The 21144-nt window shown below is 34.8% G+C and overlaps 2 protein-coding genes across 2 annotated transcripts; both read right to left on the bottom strand.

Moving 5' to 3' along the window:
• Window positions 1-1765: 1765 nt before the first annotated feature.
• LOC111050866 lies at window positions 1766-5947 on the bottom strand. The gene is made up of 2 exons (XM_022337239.2): window positions 5799-5947; window positions 1766-3218 (listed from the first exon to the last, which is right to left on the bottom strand). Exons 1-2 carry the CDS (start codon window positions 5868-5870, stop codon window positions 2541-2543), a joined length of 750 nt encoding a protein of 249 aa, XP_022192931.2. The 5' UTR covers window positions 5871-5947; the 3' UTR covers window positions 1766-2540.
• Window positions 5948-8509: 2562 nt separating this feature from the next.
• Window positions 8510-17368, bottom strand: LOC120354093. Its single transcript, XM_039440333.1, has 6 exons — window positions 16881-17368; window positions 16125-16250; window positions 13490-13589; window positions 12819-12920; window positions 11013-11168; window positions 8510-8648 (listed from the first exon to the last, which is right to left on the bottom strand). The coding sequence occupies exons 1-6, from the start codon at window positions 17366-17368 to the stop codon at window positions 8577-8579; spliced, it is 1044 nt and encodes a 347-aa protein (XP_039296267.1). The 3' UTR covers window positions 8510-8576.
• Window positions 17369-21144: the final 3776 nt, after the last annotated feature.

The following is a 21144-nucleotide window of genomic DNA, read 5'->3' as shown; positions in this document are numbered from 1 at the left end:
GTAAATTAACTCCACTGGCTCCCACTACCACGTCACAGAACAGCCTCGACCAATCAGAGACGAGTAGGAAGTCACTCCCACTTTTAACGCGTTCTCATTGGTCGATCCAATCTAACATGGCATCGTCGGACAAATTCCAGTCGTTTCTTGCTTCAATTTTCAAAATTGAGCTCTGTCCCGTTCTTTTCGTATCCTAATGAGTCTGAAGACGAATGACTGATCTTTCATTACTCCTTGTGCAAGTTAGTAGATTGTCAACTATGATAATAGTAGGAATAAGATGATAATTGTTATTCATTTCATTTACCACGAATATTTCATACAAATCAACTGACAAAAAAATCTGGTCTGGCGCACTCACACAACTTTCCTTGCCGTTATAAAAATTGATCACCAGACGCTAGTGTTCACGCGCATCTCAAGTCTACTTATAAACAAGATATGAGCCAGTTGGTGACAGGACAATAACGCTGGAGACATACGAGGTCTGCTATCTCTATTCTTATAGTGAATCATTTAATAGAATCAACAGTTTGCAATTGGATAATCACATTTTCTCGAATTTCGAGCTTATTTTTAATTTTAGGTGAAAATGTTACTGAACATTAATTGTAGAGATTCTCATGCTCAATCTTTTCCACTCAGAATTTTTTGTTTAAATTGTATCTGAAGCCTGATTATTGAGAATCTAAAATAAAACTTTGCATAGATTGGGTGGAGCTCATAAAATTTTTACAGATATGGGACTTATGGCAGCTGCTAGAGCTTATCGATGACTATTTTAGGTGTAACTTTAATCAAAATCGTTGGAGCCGTTTTCGAGAAAACCGCGAAAAACACTGTTTTTTGGCAACATTTTCTCAATTTTAGACGCCATCTTGAATTGCATTTGATCGAAATTGTTCATGTCGGAGATCCTTATATTGTAAGGACCTTAAGCCCCAAATTCTATTTCATTCCGTTAATTGGGAGATGAGATGAGACGCACATACACACACACACACAACACACACACACACACACACACACACACACACACACACACACACACACACACACACACACACACACACACACACACATACAGATCAATGCCCAAAAACCACTTTTTTGGACTCAGGGGACCTTGAAACGTATAGAAATATGGAAATTGGGGTACCTTAATTTTTTTCGGAAAGCAATACTTTCCTTACCTATAGTAATAGGGCAAGGAAAGTAGTAAGGTATAACTGAGGACCATATGGTAACACTACGTTTGACGCTAAACCACGTTTACTTGTAGATATGGTTGCATTTATCATAATGTGTTTTATACTGGGTTTAAACAACAGCTGATATTCCTCCGTTTGAAACAAGTATTTGCTTACAGGCCATTGTTTCACAACAAGATTTGGGGATTGACAAAGAAAGAAAATATTGACAAATATAGCTCATTACGAGCAATGACCTCCAAGGTGGATCTATACTATAATAAAGGAAAGAAGTTGCTTATACACGTACGGGATAGGAAAATTATGTTTGACGCATCATCACGTCTCAACTACTCAACTGATTAACTTGAAATTTTGCATATAGATTCTTAATTAACCAAGAATGGTTAAGGCCTATTTTCAATTCTTCAAGAATTTAGTTTCAAAATAGACCATTGCGGAGCATGGGTTACCTGCTACAGACAAATCCACATACTATTTCTATACACGGCAAATAAATGGGTTTTGTTGGAATGAAATCGAATAAAAAGGAGTATAAGAAAAAGAGTTACATATTTTATTCAAACTCTTTAATCATACACTTTAGTCGAATTGATTTTCGACAACAATATTATGAATATTTTAGGCCCAGTTTCACAAAAGCCTATTCAATTTTAATCACGATTGAATTCCACGAGAACCAATGTTCGACTGCTTGAAAAGTCAAGATTTGTTTGAAACTGTGTTTAACACAGAGAAAACTAATTTGTAACCCCGGTTTCTGATAGGGTTTCATGGCATTTAATCACAGTTGAGATTTGACAGACTTTCTAGCAAGATTTTTTGAAACTGTGTATAACCATAGACAAACAATAGCATAGGTAGATATCCCATGGTATAGGGCATTTATGTCGCAACTTTTACTGTTATCTCAAGCCGATTACTGTAGATTTCTACTGTTTTGACCGGGTAAGGGTGTATGAACGGCACAACATGAGAGACTACCAGCGTCATAAAGCTTCACGGGAAAGAACTAGGTGGACTATCAGCTTGAGATAACAGTAAAAGTTGCGACATAAACGCCCTATACCATGGGATATCTACTTAAGCTATTGTTTCTCTATGGTATAACACAGAGATAACTATTTGGAAAGAACTGTCTCTTATTGTACTCATGGCATTTAATCACAGTTAAAATTTAACAGACTTTTAACAAGATTTGTTTAAAACTGTGTTCAACAACAGAGAAAAGGTTTTGATAAGAATGGTTTTCTGATTAATTCTCGTGGCATTTAATCACGGTTGAAATTTAACAGACGTTTGAGCAACTGAGTGTAAATATTACAAGATTTACTCAATTCCTTGTGAAGACAGCGCAAACAAAAACTCTAAATCTTCATTCTGCATCGAATCACAAATATCATCGAAAATCCCTTTCTTGTAAAGAGAGGATATTTTTGTGAATACTTCCTTCTCAATGTTAGAATTGTAGAGTATCTCAAACAAACCACTCAACTCAACAAAAATCCCTTTAGCAAAATAGTTTTTCTCAACTAATGACATTTTTCTATCTTGAGCATCAGCTATCTCTTCTGCAATTTCAGTATAAGCGTTGATAGATTTTGGGGACGGTTTAGCATTCATGAAGCTTTCATAGATCTCTTTCGAAGTTTTCTGAGTTTTCTCGAAAGAATCCGATACGATTTTCCGCCACTTTTCCACGGCCAGATCTAGAAGAGGTGCGTGGTCGGGAAAATGTCTGAGATAGTATCTGATAGCGGTTTGGCCCCCTGCGTACATTCTTAGATCTGAGTTTAATTCTTCAGATTCCGTCAAAATTTTGAGATCTTCGCCAAACAGTTCTTTGATTTCTTTCTTCTTTAGTAATAGGTTCTTGTTTTCGTCTAACACTTTCATGGCTAACTCGAAAATTTCCGCAATTCTATAGGTATTGGTATTTTCTCCAGAACTGGTACCACTGCTTTCTCCAGGTTCTTTCTCAGATTTCTCCATAGGAGCACATGTTACCTGGAAAAAACATTTTTTAAATAAATAGTTAGATTTGTCTCTTATTGATCGAGCGAAGTGAGGTCTAAGATTCAAGTTGACGGTTTGGCATTTCTCTTAATGTTCAAATGTTTATATGTTGCGCATTTACGGAAAAACGCGGTAATAAAATTAGTAGAATTGATGGTGATGTTGTGAAATCTCTCCATAATAAGAAAACAAAGATATTGTCAAATTTCACTGAAAATTTATTAAAAACTTTAAAACAGAACCATGGTTTCACGTAGTTAACCAACGCATCATCAGCTGTACTGAGGCATTCCTCAGAACCATGGTTTCACGTAGTTAACCAACGCAACATCAGCTGTACTGAGGAATGCCTCAGTACAGCTGATGATGCGTTGGTTAACTACGTGAAACCATGGTTCTGTTTTAAAGTTTTTAATAAATTTTCAGTGAAATTTGACAATATCTTTGTTTTCTTATAATAACGCGGTAATAGATTTTCATGAAATTTTACAGGTATGTTCCTATTTTAATTGCGCGTCGACGTATATACAAGGTTTTTGGAAATTTTGCATTTCAAGGATAATATAAAAGGAAAAAGGAGCCTCCTTCATACGCCAATATTAGAGTAAAAATCAGACTATAGAATTATTCATCATAAATCAGCTGACAAGTGATTACACAGATGTGTGGAGAAGCCAGTCTATTGCTGTATTTCCATAATGTCTATAGTTTCAATCAGGTACTTGTGGATGAGAATTCTGCGTGAGGTCTACTGTTCACAGAACTACTAGTCTGTATGGGGCTACTTGTGATATAAATAGAAATAAATCTCTTAGGCCCGGTTGCACAACAGCCGGTTAAATTTTAACCGAGATTAATTCCACGGGAACCAATCAGAGAAGGCGCTTCGAAGAGACGGCTTCTTGATTGGTTCTCGTGGAATAAATCACGGTTAAAATTTAACCGGCTGTTGTGCAACCGGCACTTAGTCCCCTTTATTGAATTATTGTATCACAACATGTTTCAACCAACATTCATGCCATTTTCAAGTGATTCTCATGAAATCACTTGAAAGTGGCATGAATTTTGAAACATGTTGTGATAAAATAATTCAAAAAAGGGTACTGAAATTTTTATTTCTATTCATAGTTGAATTTTTCCAACTAAACTCCATAATTAACTATGCATATCTATCTATAAGACAACTTCAATGCAGTTCAATATAAGTTTAGTATAGTGAGGTCCACGTTATAATGGTAGTATTTAATAATAAGCATTGTTGTGATAGCAACACTGTCTAATCTGTTATATATAATAAAGGAGAGAATTGGCTTATACACGTACGGAATGGGAAATTGACGAATGACGCATCATCACGTCTCAATATTACCATAGAGAAACAATAGCGTAAGTAGATATCCCATGCTATAGGGCGTTTATGTCGCAACTTTTACTGTTATCTCAAGCCGATTACTGTCGATTATTGTCGATGTTTACTGTTTTGACCGGGTAAGAGTGTAAGATCGGCACAATATGAGAGACTACCAGCGTCATGAAGCTTCACGGGGAAGAACTAAGTGGACTAAGTGGTGTAAGTGGACTATCAGCTTGAGATAACAGTGAAAGTTGCGACATAAACGCCCTATACTATGGGATATCTACCTAGGCTATTGTTTCTCTATGATATTACTCAACTGAATAACTTGAAATTTTGCGTATTGGTTCTCAATTTACCGAGGATGGTCATAGGCCTATTTACAATTGTTCAGGATCTCAATGAGTCCAGTTTTCAGTTTGTCAAGTTTTTAATCGGATCCTTGCGGAGCATGGGTTACCTGCTAATATGTATTTATATACATAGGTGTAGTAAAAGCAGACAAACCGTCCAATTTTGGGGAAATATATTGAAGAAAAGCTTCTTATCAACATTCTATAGTGAGGTCCACCTTATAATGGCAGTGGAGAAAGATAGCAAAACAACGTTGCCGATCCTCTGTCTTGTCAATGCCTTCTATAAACGGTAGCTATAGGTATACAGGATAGGAAATTAACGAATGACGCATCATCACGTCTGAACTACTCAACTGATAAACTTGAAATTTTGCATATGGATTGACAATTCAGCGAGGATGGTTATAGGCCTATTTCAAATTCTCAAAGATTCCAGTGAGTCAAGTTTCCAGTTTGTCAAGTTTATAATTAGACCATTGAGGATCACGGGTTACATGTTAGTTATGAAATAAATTAATAGATTATAATCAAGTTTAAACACAAGAATGACGGCTTGCAGATTTTGTGCCGGTTGCACAAAAGCCGGTAAATTTTAACGGTGATTGATTCCAGAAGAAACAATTAGAGAAGTCTTATTTTTCAAAAAATCCTTCTCTGATTGGTTCTTGTGAAATTAATCACGGTTAAAATTTAACCGGATTTTGTGCAACCGGGCCTTCAAGTTGAAATTTTGTGTTAAAACATAACTATGGAACATATCATTTTGAGATGGATCATGAAATTCAAGACTCTACTCAACCAGATTATATTCTTCTAGAATTGATAATATTAATGAATTAGCATGAAAAATGTGTTACTGACCTCGAAAATACACAAACCAATCATAAAGGATCCAACCAAGTATAGGAATACTCTTCTATTTGAGTCACCCATATTTAAGATATTTGAATATTCCTTCCAAAAGTTAGACAGCTTGTAGATAGTAGCTTCTATAAACTAATGAAACGTTTCGCTGGGGAATATGTCAATCGAGCTTGAAGCAAACGTTTAAATAAAAGAGTGAATCAATCATGAGTGATTTGATTGATTGATCTACATCAATGTTGAGCTTCTAATGTGTTATTTGCTGATCGATATATTGGATTGATTACGTCAAAGATCTAGAAAAGACTATAGGCGATTGAGGCTATAGTGAGGTCCACGTTACAATGGCAGTAGAGAAAGATAGAAGAACAGCTTTGCCAACTCTCTGCCTTGGAACTGTCTTCTATAGAAGATAATCTGATACCGGTATATCTTATGTAAAATGAACTGTTCATTCTTGTTTAAAATCATCAATTATCCATTATTTTATTCATCAGGAGAATATGTTCCTCAATCATCAAATAATAAATTTCCTTGACATGAAATATTCTGTTAATTATTTTTATTTACACGTTGCTTTAGAACAATAAGACAGCTTTACGGGGCTAGAAAAGGATATCGCTATCTGCTTTGTCGAATGATAGACAAGGATAGCAGCATCAATGTTGATCAAATACTGCCATTATAACGTGGACCTCACTGTAGAGCAAAAAATAGAATATATTGAAACTGAAATTACAACTAAAATTCAAATTCAATAGTCTACCAATTTTATTTTCTCAATTTTATTTTTCTCAATATTATAATTTTCATCGGAACTGAGAGGAGAATATTTTATGATATAGATAAACTTATTCTAAAACTTTTCCAGTGGTAAATCTGTCTTTCAATAGAGCTATTGACTGAAAATCTGAGCAAATAGCGTCGAAATTACCATCCACTTCTTCTTTGCAGCTTTAAATCTCGCCTAATATTAATTCAAAAAATAAATGGTATAAACTGTCTTGTAGAGCATTTTGTTTACTACAAAAATTGTGATAACCAAAATTTGGCTAAAACAAACCATTTAGAAGTTATTAATGAAAAACTAGAACTACTACCGACTCCTCTATACAAATCCCTTGAGAAATGCCAGTCATTGGATTGGAAGCTGTATCAAAAGCCAGGATCTGAATATCCAGACTGAACGCTTATGCCATCTAGTGGTAGAAAATGTAACTAACTCATTCAACAAAAACAGTACATCATCCTAGTCTTCTGTAAATTACTAGCTTATCGTTAATAATATCGAAATTTATCACTGAATGAAATTTGTGAGAAATGTTATTGTTGGATAATTGTTCTCCGATAGTAATTTCGATTAAATATCAAATTCATTCACAATTCTTTAAAATCTAATGGAAAAAAGTAGTCAATCTCACTCACCATGTTTACAAAACTGATAATTGCTATTTTATATGAAGCTAAATCTAAAATACTATGATCGAATCAGATACAGTTTCTCATCCTTTTTAAATTATGTCTCTTGGCATTTTTTGATAAAATGAACGGTAAGCTTGTTATATTACAAAAACTGAAGAAATGCACTTTGAAGGTCCGGTTCTAGTTCCAGCTTCTGACGCTAGAATGCGTAAGCGTTCAGTCTCCCATTTACTACTGCAAAATCTGCAGCCAAGCTTCAGTCTGAGAAAGGATCATTCCTTTTTCATGAAGATAAAAATCTGTAGTTACTTCAGTTTTTTGCGTGTAACTTCTGAACAGGGCGTTTAAGCGAGATTTTGTATAGGAACAATTTTGTAGAAAAGAACATTTTCAATAAAACAGTTTGTGAAATACGTGATTTTAATAGAAAATGGAGGAAATACAGAGTCATAAAGTTTGAAAAAGTAACTAAAAACTTGTAGTTCATCAAGTATTTTGCATATAACTTCTGAACCATGCGTTTCAGCGAAATTTTGTAGAGGAACGATTTTGTTGCGGACAAAATTTCCTATAGAACAATGTTTGGAAAAAAGAATTTTAATGAAAAATGACGGACCTGAAGAGACGTGAAGTTTGGAGAAGTATCTAAAAACTGGTACCCCAGTCTCATTTGTTCCTCAAAGATACGCCTAAACTTTAAAATATTAGCATTAGGTACCGGTATCTAGTGCAACCCTTCGTATAGAAAAGATGGCATAAAAAGATATCTCATGTTATAGGGAGTTTATGTTGCAAATTTCAATGTTAACTCAAGCCGATAGTTCTAGTAGTTGTTTTTGGTGAAGCTATGTGACGCTGGTAGTCCCTCATACTGTGCCGTTCTCACACTCTCACCCCCAACAAATCAGTAATAGACAGTAGTCGACAGTAATCGGCTTCAGTTAACAAAAAAATCGGCTATAAAATAATTGTAACATGAACAACATATACCATCGATCTTCTTACGTTATCTATTCTCTATGTTAATACTTACTAACTGTATTTACTTTTAGTGTCTGTTTTCATTATATTTCTGTTTGCTTGTAACTGTTATTTTTCTTATGAAAATGGTATTGTGACGTAACATGTGGATACTTCCATTGGTTAAAAATACTAATACAACGAAGAAGTTCCAATGCGAATCAGTTTTTAATAAATTATAATAAATCCCATGTAATAATATCAACAAAATTTGAGGATAGTCTCTGATTGAATATAATAAAAGAAAGGATTCGGAGATCGCAGTTTTCATTTTCAATGTATAAATGAGAATTACTTTTATTCAAAATCATATTTGAAGACAATTTTTGCTGATTATAGTTGGGATTGACTTCTCAATTTCTTGGTGTAGAGTACATTGCCAACGGAGAATGTGAATTTCATTATCTGAAAAATAAGAACAGTATTTTAAGAGAAGTATCATATATATAGTATTACCATAGATAAAAGATAGCACAAGATATTCATTCCATGGTGTAGGGCGTTTAAGTTCCAAATTTCACTGTTAACTCTAACCGATAGTCCTAGTAGTTGTTTTACTTTCCTTGCCCTATTACAATAGGTAAAGAAAGTATTGCTTTCCGAAAAAAAATTAAGATACCCCAATTTCTAAATTTCTATACGTTTCAAGGTCCCCTGAGTCCAAAAAATTGGTTTTTGGGTATTGGTCTGTATGTGTGTGTGTGTGTGTGTCGATATCTCATCTCCCAATTAACAGAATGACTTGAAATTTGGAACGTAAGGTCCTTACCCTATAAGGATCCGACACGAACAATTTCGATTTAATGCAATTCAAGATGGCGGCTAAAATGGCGAAAATGTTGTCAAAACCAGGGTTTTTTGCGATTTTCTCAAAAACGGCTCGAACGATTTTGATCGAATTTACATCTAGAATAGTCATTGATAAGCTCTATCAACTGCCACGAGTCCCATATCTGTAAAAATTTCAGGAGTTCCGCCCCATCTATGCAAAGTTTGATTTCAGATTCCCAATTATCAGGCTTCAGATACAATTTAAACAGAAAAAATCAAGTGGAAAAGATTCAGCATGAGAATCTCTACAATTAATGTTTAGTAACATTTTCACCTAAAATTGAAAATAAGCTCGAAATTCTAGAAAATGTTATTATTCAATTGCAAACTGTTGGCAACTGTTGATTCTATTAAATGATTCACTATGAAGAGATAGCTCACATCGTGTGTCTGCAGCGTTATTGTCCTGTCACCAGTTGGCTCAGACCCTTGAATAGTAAACTAGTATGCGCGGGAACACTAGCGTCAGGTGATCTATTTTCATAACGGCAAGGAAAGTTGTGTGAGTGCGTCACACCAGATTTTTTAATTTGATTTGATTAAAAACCGAATATAATAGAATGATTATATTCAATAAACTCTCAGAAATTTGTAACACAAACAACAATGAGATATCTTCTTTTGCCATATTCTTCTCTATGATTATAGTTTGGATAGTGATAATAATCCCTGACAAAAGTCTATAGTAATCGACAATAATAAACGGATTGAAATAACAGTGGAATTTGAAACAAAAACGATCTATACCATGGAATTTTTCTCCAAGGTATTATCATAGAGAAACGATAGCATAAGTAGATATCCCATGGTATAGGGCGTTTATGTCGCAACTTTTATTGTTATCCCAAGCCGATAGTTCACGTAGTTCTTTCCTATGCAGCTGTGTGACGCTGGTAGTCTCTCGAATTGTGCTGTTCATACACTATCACCCCAACAAAACAGTAAAAATTGACAATAATCGACAGTAATCGGCTTGAGATAACACTAGAAGTTGCGACATAAACGCCCTATACCATGGGATATTCACTTATGATATTGTTTCTCTATGATAATATTTACGGCTTTGCAAAAACATCAAGCTTCAGAGATCTTAGACCTTTGACCTCCCTAGCTGAGGCAACGTATCACCAACTACTATTGAAAGAGCATGTTGAACAAATCTTAGCTTATAGGCTGTGTTGTGCTAAAAGGATGTAGCTCCAAAAAGTTCCTTGTGTATCTTTTCGGATACAGCACGTTGCTTTTGAGAAGATACAAAAGAGCATTTGTTGCTTATGGGAAGATACATTGAAGCTACTCGTGTATCTTTTCGGATGCAACAAGTTGCTTTTCAGAAGATAAAGAAGAGCATCTGTTGCTTATGAAAAGATACATTGAAGCTTCTCGTGTATCTTTTAGAATACAGCACGTTGCTTTTGAGAAGATACAATAGAGCATCTGTTGCTTATGGGAAGATACATTGAAGCTCCTCGTGTATCTTTTAGAATGCAGCACGTTACTTTCGAGAAGATGCAAAAGAGCATCTGTTGCTTATGGGAGGATACATTGAAGCTCCCAGTGTATCTTTTCAGATGCAACAAGTTGCTTTTGAGAAGATACAAAAGAGCATCTGTTGCTTATGGGAAGATACATTGCAGCTTCTCGTGTATCTTTTCAGATGCAACAAGCTGCTTTTGAGAAGATACAAAAGAGCATCTGTTGCTTATGGAAAAGATACATTTTCAAAATGTTTGATGTTTTTGAACGATAGTATTGTAACCTTGAGATAACACTAGAAGTTGCGACATAAATTCCCTATACCATGGGATATCTACTTACGCTATTGTTTCTCTATGGTATTATATATAGCATTTATAATAGATCTAATCGAATCACAAATAGATAGCCTACATGACATATTATTATCAGATAAAATGAAAAAATAAAATTAATACTGACATCTTTAAACGAAACATAGTTGAGAACAAAAATGCCATAAGGTCTCATTTCAGTATCAAAGTTTGCTCGTGTCATCATCATATGGACAGTCTGTCTGAACCATCGAGGTTTATCCGTCCATGGAAGTTCTGCCAAATATCTACGCAGGATATCATTCTAGAAAATTCAATAAAAAAATAGAAAATCAATCATAGAAACATAGATACAAATACAGAAACAAGAGAGATCATATCATATGAAGAAAGAATATTAGACCTAACTCTAGTGAGGTCCACGTTATAATAGCAGCACAATGGTATTGCTATCCTCGTCTGTCATTCCACAAAACAGATAGCTCTATCCCATTCTAGCTCTGCAACGTTGCCAGATCATTTTTCAACAATGTAGAGATTCAATTGATTTACAAAATATTTAAAGACAATTATGAGAATTGTAGATTGAATCGTTGAGAAAAATATTTCACGACCTATGAAATATAATTGGTTGTTCTGAACAAGAATAAATACAGTCGAACCTCTCTATAATGAACCTCCACTTAACGAAATCCTCTACACAACGAGTTTTTACCTGGTCCTATGACATTTTAGAGTTTTTGCTGCTAATTTACCTCTATTTGACGAATTTCGGACCTCTCAACAACAAAGTTTTCTCTGACTTCAACATAGAAAATGTAGTGTGTTTTTAGGAAGCAGGGAGTCATTTTCAAAGAATTCTTTAGTTTCAGAAGAAAGTTCAATAATAACGGACTAAAGGACTAAAAATAAATGGCAATTCAAGTAGGAAGAAGATAGGGTGGTAGACAGTCAATAGAGGTTGAAAAACATGTCGGAAATTGAATGCAAATAGACTTCCAAGAGCTTGTCATTCGTAGACCAGGCAAGTAAACGACTGGACTTTCTTATTCTTGCTTTTGCCTCACATTTCAATTGTTAGAACTCGCCATTCATAGATAAAGGAATGGAAATGCTGGATTTTTCCATCCTCCCACCATTTGCTTTTGTTACACATTTCAATTTTGTTGGTTTAAGTTACTGTACTCTGTTTCATTCAGTTTCTAAAAAATCGTGATCAGATTCTAAAACTAAGTGTTAATGATTTGTAACATTGTAAATTTGATGATACTGATAACCGGTGATAAAATGGGTGACTGTAATGCACGAGAAAAATCTTCCATTGTCAGGGAATTTAATCAATGAAAAGGCTTTAGAATTTGCTGTATCAATGAGATACAGTTGCTTTAAGGCAAGTAACGGCTGGTAAGAAAAATTCAAAAAACGGCATGACATCGTCCAAAAAGTGATGTCAGGTGAAAGTGCTAATGTTGATATGTACCCTCTCGTGATTTCTGAAAAGAAAATGTTCTCAGAATAGTTCTAAATAATAATTATTATAAACCGAAAGACGATTTCTATGTTGATGAGAGTGGTATATTCTTTAAATGTTTGCCCAACTACCGCCCAAATCATTTTTAATTACCGCCCTTGATTTATAAGATTGTGGCAGTTTTCTTGACAGAGCAACCTCTCAATAACGAATACCTCGTCTCTGCAGCGAATTTTTTCTTGGGATAATCAACTTCGTTATACAGAGGTTCAACTGTAGTTGATATTACATCAGATATACCGATATCAGCTACAGAATCGGCAATGCTGTTCTCCCATCTTCCTCCACTGCCAACTTGGACCTGACTATAAAACTATTTCTCTTCACTTTCCACTGCTTTCAATAGATCAGCTGAAAAAATATCAACGGCATTTTGAGCGATTTCTCCAGCCTGTGAGGCCCAGTATGTGTTCCAATGCTCACCTGGTTGAAAATGCGTTGTCCGTTTTGGCATAAGAAAAGCAGAAGCAGATTTTCCACTATAAATATGAATGCATAGCTCACAGTCTTCTTCAAATTATTGTTCTGCAATTTGTGAATAACAAAATAATTAACAACATTTCCAAGTACATGAACAACATAAAAATTATCTTAATTTCTTTAATATAATGGAGAACTGATCTATCGTTTACTCATAACCTTTCTTGTAGATAATAAAATTCCCTATTATGTTCCTGTAGTTGAACTGTTTGCTGTACGTTAAGTGAAAGATTTAAAGAGATTCAAAGACGGATAAGTTGTAAGTAGAAGAAGAAGGAGAAATGAGAAAAACAACAAGAAAAAGCTGAAGAAGAAGCAAAAGAAGACAGGAGAAGAAGAAGTTGAAGAAGAAGAAGAAGAAGAAGAAGAAGAAGAAGAAGAAGAAGAAGAAGAAGAAGAAGAAGAAGAAGAAGAAGAAGAAGAAGAAGAAGAAGAAGAAGAAGAAGAAGAAGAAGAAGAAGAAGAAGAAGAAGAAGAAGAAGAAGAAGAAGAAGAAGAAGAGAAGAAGAAGAAGAAGAAGAAGAAGAAGAAGAAGAAGAAGAAGAAGAGAAGAAGAAGAAGAATAAGAAGAAGACGGAAGAAGAAGAAGAAGAATGATGATAGATTTATCCTACCTTGAGCATGAAGAAAGCATTAGAACAAGAGTCGTTTATGATAACAGCAAGAGCTCCTGTAATTGCAAACGCTGAACAATCTGTGCATATTTTGAGGTTTCTGAAAATTGATAATTAATTCTCAATTATTTATTCCTCCATGTATTGAATAAAAACGAATCGATTATCTATTGTCAAAATCTCTGATTTATAAGAATAATTTAAGGTAGGCCTACTAGTTTCTGTTGTTACACCATTATCAATCTCTAGTAAGCTGAAAGTTTAGACATTGAGCAGCGTATGAGATTGTCCCACACCCATATTGTCCAATACCCATATTGTCGTCCCATAAGCATATAAGTCCCAAATCACAAGCAAATTTTTGATATCCCATGGTTTGTAGAATTTTCAGATGGAATTAAATGGAGAATGCATTTATTCAAATGCTAATTGATGTATAATTATTATTTAACGATAATCTTTTCTCTGTGGTATCACTATAAAAGATACAGTATCACCACACATGATACAGTATCAACCCAATAAGATAAAATACCATCTCAACTTGATACACAACACCATAATTTGATACCAAACTTCCAATCTTTGAATCAATTCTACAAACATAATTATTATTTAACGAAAATCCTAAATAAATTCTGTAAATAACCCCGAAGACTTCTGCTACTGCAAAACTACTATCCAAAAATTCTCATCGAATTTCCATCTAGCTGTTAACCCTGTTGTCAATGTCTGCAGTAGCAGAAGTCTTCGGGGTGATTTACAGCATTTATTTAGGATTTTCGTTAAATAATAATTATGTTTGTAGAATTGATTCAAAGATTGGAAGTTTGGTATCAAATTATGGTGTTGTGTATCAAGTTGAGATGGTATTTTATCTTATTGGGTTGATACTGTATCATGTGTGGTGATACTGTATCTTTTATAGTGATACCACAGAGGAAAGATACCATAAGAAGAAGATATCCCATGGGTATCAACATAAACATCGTTTATGTTCCAAATTTATAGCAGATTTCTTGTTAACTCAAACCGATTTAATGTCGACTACTAATCTATCATTACTGTTTTGTTGGGTTGAGATTGTAAGAAGGGCACAATATGAGAGACTACCAAACGTCACATAGCTTCATCAAAAACAACTACTAGGACTATCGGCTTGAGTTAACAGTGAAATTTGGTACATAAACGCCCTATACCATGGGTTATCCACTCATTATACTGTATCTACTTTATATTAATCTAGTTATCCATGAGTCGGTTATCCATCGGTTATCGATGAGTGGATAACCCATGGTTATCCACTCATGGAAAGTCGGTCTAATTTATTTATTATCACAATGTTTTGTTATCATTGCTTTGTTTCCTCATTGTTATTATTTGTTTTTAAATGCTACAAGAGAAATTAGATAGGTAGCATTAGCATGACGGTGTAGTATCTCCTTATATGCTATCTTTTCTCTATAGGGAGGTCCGCATTATAATGGCAGTGTTTGATTGGCAATGGTATTGCTATCCTTGTCTATCATTCAACAAAGCGGATGGCGCTATCTTTTTCTCTGTTGCCAGATCGTTTTTCAATAATGTAGAATTGATAACTAATTAACAAGATATTTCATCTTAATTACGAAATTATTGAAAAATACAATTTCTTGCCTAATAGAATATAATTGATTGTTTTCAATGAGAATGAACAGTTGATATTACATCAATAAACCTGTATCAGATACCGTCTATAGAAAGCATTGACAAGACAGAGGATCGGCAACGTTGATCTCCTATCTTTCTCCACTGCCATTATGATTTGGACCTCACTATGGTGTGAGTAAAGCCCTACGATCGACCATATGCTGTTGACTAATGAAGGTTGATCTCTACTGCCATTAATTTATAGTAATATTAATTCATAGAAATATTCATTTATTAGATGATTATTACATTGAGATCAGAGAATTCTGGGCGTAGCACTAGTTATAATGTGATTTATCTATGTACAATATTGTGAGTTAGTGGCTAATTGTTCTATTTTATCTGTTATGTGTTTGCTTTTGTTGTTACCATTCGACGTTGTAATGCATTTTGATGTTCTCACTTGCTACTGCAATAAAACATTTATTTATTTATTGGCTGAGAGAAGACACGCCAAGTTTCCAAAATAGAGACATGAGAACCTTTAAACAACGATCAATTAAGTCTTCAAAGTCTGAGGCTCAACTCACACTTACGCGACTCAGGTGGAGAAGAGACTCGACTCTGGTGGAGAGCATGTGTTTTCAAATGGTGACAGTCGCGGAGACTAGAGTCTACTGGTCTGAGTGTCACCATTTGGAAACACATGCTCTCCACTAGAGTCGAGTCTCTTCTCGACCTGAGTCGCGTAGGTGTAAGTTGAGCCTTAAACTAATGAAGTCAATGAAAAGAAGTGTGAGTTGAGCCTTAGATTTTGAAGACTTAAATTGGTCGTCGTTTAACGATGTTCGACTAATGAAATCAATGATAAGTCTTCTCTGATTGGTTTTAATGGCACCGCTTTGAGCTAAAGCCTGTGGTACTTTTCTGGAAGTTATGTTATTTTGAATGATTGAATAAATAAATAAATTAATTGTATCGATAAATAAATGATTGATTGATTTACCTGTTAATCATTTGATGACATCTAACTATACGTCTCATATCACCTCTAAGATCACCGCCACTCCTCGACCTCGTACTGTCTCTCTCTTCATACATCAATCTCCTTTTTTCCTTCTCATTTTCGCTGCTTGAATTCCAAAAATCATTGATGGTATTCTTGCTCCTTGAAGCCAAAAAATTACTCCCCACATTTTTGATAATTGAATGTGGAAAATAATTTCCGACATTTTTGCTACTTGGATCAAGAAAATCATTGTTAACATTTTTGTTTCTTAAATCCGAGAAATCATTGTTGAAACTCTTGCTTCTTGAATTGGAGGAATATTTCCAGACATTCTTCCTACTTGGTTCTGGGAAACTACTGCTGACATTTTGGCAACTTGAATTCGAAGAATAATTCCTCACATTTCCGATATTTGAATCCGAGAAATCATTGTTGACACTCTTGCTTCTTGAATTGGAGGAATATTTCCAGACATTCTTTCTACTTGGTTCTGGGAAACTACTGCTGACATTTTGGCAACTTGAATTCGAAGAATAATTCCTGACATTTCCGATATTTGAATCCGAAAAATCATTGCTCATATAATCAAGAAGCAAGTACAAAGTTTCAAAATCGGCCATAATTTTCTCCGTAGAGACTGTAACCGTTGTTACCATAATACAACCTTCAACACATGCTGAAGCTAGTATGATAACATGCAACGTATAGGTGTAAAACAGGTAAGAAGAGGACGGAGATAGGGGTAGAGGATACAGGAACGGAGTCGGCCATCTTTCCTTGGACTGCACCTCAATTCCCAAAACCCGGTTCAGAAAATGTTTGCTGAAATATCCGCAGAATATGAAAACTATCGCCCAGTACAGATACTGAAATTTCTCCCTCATATCTTCTCTCTTTCTCTGGTACAACTCTCCAATCTCCGTCCATAGTCCATCTCCTCTCTCCCTCAGTTCCTCTCTGTCCACCACGAAGTCGTCCTCTATGACTTGTATCAAATTGAGAGTTCTCTCAGGATACAAACTCTGTTCAATAATACAGACGAAACTACCAATGGAAACGGAAACAATATCTTTGATCGCTTCCAAGGATGTGTCGACGTCTTTCTCGTTTAGAGCAGCGGTTATAACGGTCACAAATCCGATAATTGTCAGAAATATTGATAGAAATATTGGAAGAGAGTTTGATGGTTTGTCATAGCGGAGCAGGTTCACGAATTGACGCATAGATGCGGTGTTGCCCATACCTAAAAGCGGTACTGTACCTGGAAATGACAGATAATCTATAATCAGAGAAAACTCCTATAATTATTGCTATTATTAATTGCTATTATTGCTATTATTGCTATTATTGCTATTAATTGCTATTATTAACATGCTATTATTAATTCTGTGTCTATAATATAATAAAGGAAAGAAACGGCTTATACCATAGCCACCTCTAATACAAGGCCCTGGCCTACGATATTGCAAAGTCGCAGTGTAGGCCTAGAATCTAAACATGATTGGTGAAAAACATTTTAAAAAATACCAGCTGATATTTTTCACCAATCATGTATCAGATTCTAGGCTTACACTGCGACGTTGCAATAACGTAGGCCAGGGCCTTGTATTAGAGGTGGCTATGCTTATACACGTAGTGGAAATATACGGAATGACGCATCATCACGTCTCAACTACTGCACTGATTAACTTGAAATTTTGCTCATAGATTCTCAATTTACCAAGGATGGTTATAATATAGTCCAGTCAATATAGACATAAAAAAGGGGGTGTGCTTGCAATTTATATTGTAGTTCTGATTTTTTAATATATTATTTGGGTACATAAGAGAAGTCCAGAACCAATTTCTTCATGCAAAATTTCCTTGTGCTAGATACAGAGTGGCCCAAAAACCTCGTATTTTCGGCTCATTCTCCAGTTTTCAGCTATTTATGCCAAATCTCGTGATCGGACAGAAAAATCTGTTCTCGCCTTTTTTTAGATTAAAAACTTCTGAATAAAATGAGATCATTCGGAACTCTCTATCTCCAATGAGTACTGAGTTATGATTTTTCAAAAATGAGTGAAATTTGAAGGAAAAATCAATTTTGATGAATTTCAGTTTTTGATCAACAATATCTTCCGATTGTTAACATTTAGATGTATAATTCAAAATTCCTCTGAGCGTATTTTTGCGCTCCACAATCTGAAATCAGGGAGAGAGCTCTATCTCAAATAGATTTTCAGGTACACCTGAGAACAATGCTCCTTGTATTGTGAAAAACACCTCATTTTCAGCTTCAACCATCATCACCAACTACATTGTCCTCAGATTGATATTTCGCACAATGACATAAGTTCATGAGATCATGTTCTATGAGAATCACCCGTTAGATGCACTTCATTTCAGTATTTCCTAGTGGAGAGGCGCGCTTAAAGACACCTCAAGGATCAAAATTTCAAACACTTATAACTTTTGACGCAATGCTCAGATTTCAACGTAGCCTACTACACTTCATTCTTCTCGGCTCGTCAAGGCGGTCCAAAATCATGCATCATAAGTCAAATTCGGTCGAAAAATGAAAAATGTATTGTTACTTTTGGTACTTTTCTGTAAGTTGTTTAATTCTGAATGATTTAATAAATAAATAAAAGTGATATATCTTGACATTGACTAGCATAATCATTGATTGAGAAATAGGTCGGATAAAGATTGTTCAGACACCAATAGAAAGGAGACTTTCTCGCCGCTATTTAGTTATAGAATTCTTACCCATCACATCTCTCAATTCTGGGAAAGGTGACATTCAAAAGAAAAACATATTCCCGATGTTTTCAAATTCCACTATAAAAATTAAGTTTCCTTTTAATCATTCAGCCCTGAAACTTTGTCAACACTAATAGAATATCGGGGATGTGGTTTGATGTATATCGGGGAAGTAGAAAATTTCAGGATGTCGCAATTTTTACACAAATTATTGGAATAGCTGTTATTTCTCCGGATGGAGGGTCAAGTCTCAACTTACTTAACACGAAGACAGTTTACTTTTCAACACTCTCAGCTACCTTCTCTGATATAATATTTACTTTCGCCGCCCCACTATGTTTTGATCCTTATATTAGTTGCTAATTCGACTAGTAAATAGTTTTATACGTCAGAACTATGTAGTTATTTGATAAGTGATTAATTTCGTTTGGAATGAATGATTAAATTGAAGCATCCAATGGGAATACCCCTCTTGATACTTTATTGTACTCATATACTTTCAGATCTCTCCAACATACAAATTAACACCAAAACAAATTAAGAATAATATATATTTTAGAAGTTTGTATTGTATTGTATTGTATTGCTGTCTCCCAGCAAACCAAACTCTACACTAACCTACCACTTTTTGATGAGGTCTCAACTGCCCAGAGCCCAAAGAAATAATAATTCTTTCTTAAGAAAACTTCTGAGACATCCCCTTATCCTTGAAGGGTTTTCCACTGAAATAACCGATAATTACAGCTTTGGAAAGGCGACAATTAGCTCTCAATTATTCACAGTATCTTGTGAGAATGTGAGCACAGTATTATTATCACCTCGAATCTATTCCTATGAATTTAATCATATCTGTTACTATTGCTCTATTATTGAGAGTTTTTACTTTCACAATAATAATTGCAGGAAAATCATAGAATTTTCCAGAAGTATTTCTGATAACTAGTAATTGGTTTCTAGTAATAACAGGGTTTCTTGAGGTAGGCTAATTATTGTCTACTGCTACTGGTATCATCTTGATTAGTCTCTGAAGCCCTCACTCTTTCACCCTCTCACTCTCTCTCGTCTATACAGGAATAGTCATCAAAATACTTGTTTCATTTTGGTTACAAGTTCTTGTCATTGGATTTTATCAGTATCAATTGAGAAGTCGAACTGTTAATAACCTCAAGTTGAGAGACTGTATTTTTCTTATCTCGCGTTCATTGGTTCTTCTCATCTGAATGCTTGTGGTCATGCATGACTACGCGTGCACTTGCACAGTGGCGCCATTTCACCAAACTGCTAGGCGGTGGGGGGGGGGGCAAAAACCAAGAGGTATGAAAGGGGAAGGAATACCCCCAAAGGATAGAGGGTCCTGTGTTTTTCCCCATAAATGTTGCATTCGAAGATGTGTTATTACATCCTTCATTTTTTCCAGTTTTATACAAATGTGGTTGAAGTATCAATACAAACATATACATTATTAATTGAATAGACTTAGAACGTTGTCAAAAATCCAGTTTAATTAAATAAAAAATTAAATTATGGAAATGTTCCACAACATCAACATTCACACTACAAACTTAATTATACATTATTAGTTATTGAATCATGAAATATTTATTAGAAATATAGGTATTGAATGAAAAAGACTAAGAAATTGTCAAAAAACCACTGATTTATTGATAATTAGAAAGACCGGTTTCGGTTATTACACCATTGTCAATCTCTGATAAACTGATTTTATCAGAGATTGACAATGGTGTAATAACTGAAACCGGTCTTTCTAATTATCAATAAATCAGTGGTTTTTTGACAATTTCTTAGTCTTTTTCATTCAATATGAGTAGATATGAAACGCGGTTTTTGACGCTTTTTTTTATGACTTTACCTCATTTTTATGGCTCTAATTCAATACGTCACTATTGTCACGTTTTGCAATTTCAGTTCACATAGCTTACAAGGACAAATGCAGTTCCGCTCTAATTCAATACTCGAGTATCGGCACGTTTGCAGAGTTCATAAGGACGAATGCATCTCTGTTCTAATTCGTACATTAACACGTACATACTCTTGTTTCAGCTTGGAAAAATGCATGTGAAGATTGAAATGAATGTAGCTATTTCTCTCAAGCAATTTGCATAGTGAAAATCGGTTAAAGATTGATATGATCCTAACTTTAGGGTTTTAGAACATCGGCGTAGATACTTAATCCCATCTTATCAGTTATTAAATCACCTACTTGATCTTCTGTCAAATTATGAGATTTCGCTTCTATCCAATTCATATGGAA

The sequence above is a fragment of the Nilaparvata lugens genome, chromosome 13 (genome assembly GCF_014356525.2).
Source record: "Nilaparvata lugens isolate BPH chromosome 13, ASM1435652v1, whole genome shotgun sequence".
Taxonomy (NCBI): Eukaryota; Metazoa; Arthropoda; class Insecta; order Hemiptera; family Delphacidae; genus Nilaparvata; species Nilaparvata lugens.
Note: the sequence above shows the minus strand (reverse complement) of the source record. Positions and strands in the feature narration are given on the sequence as shown.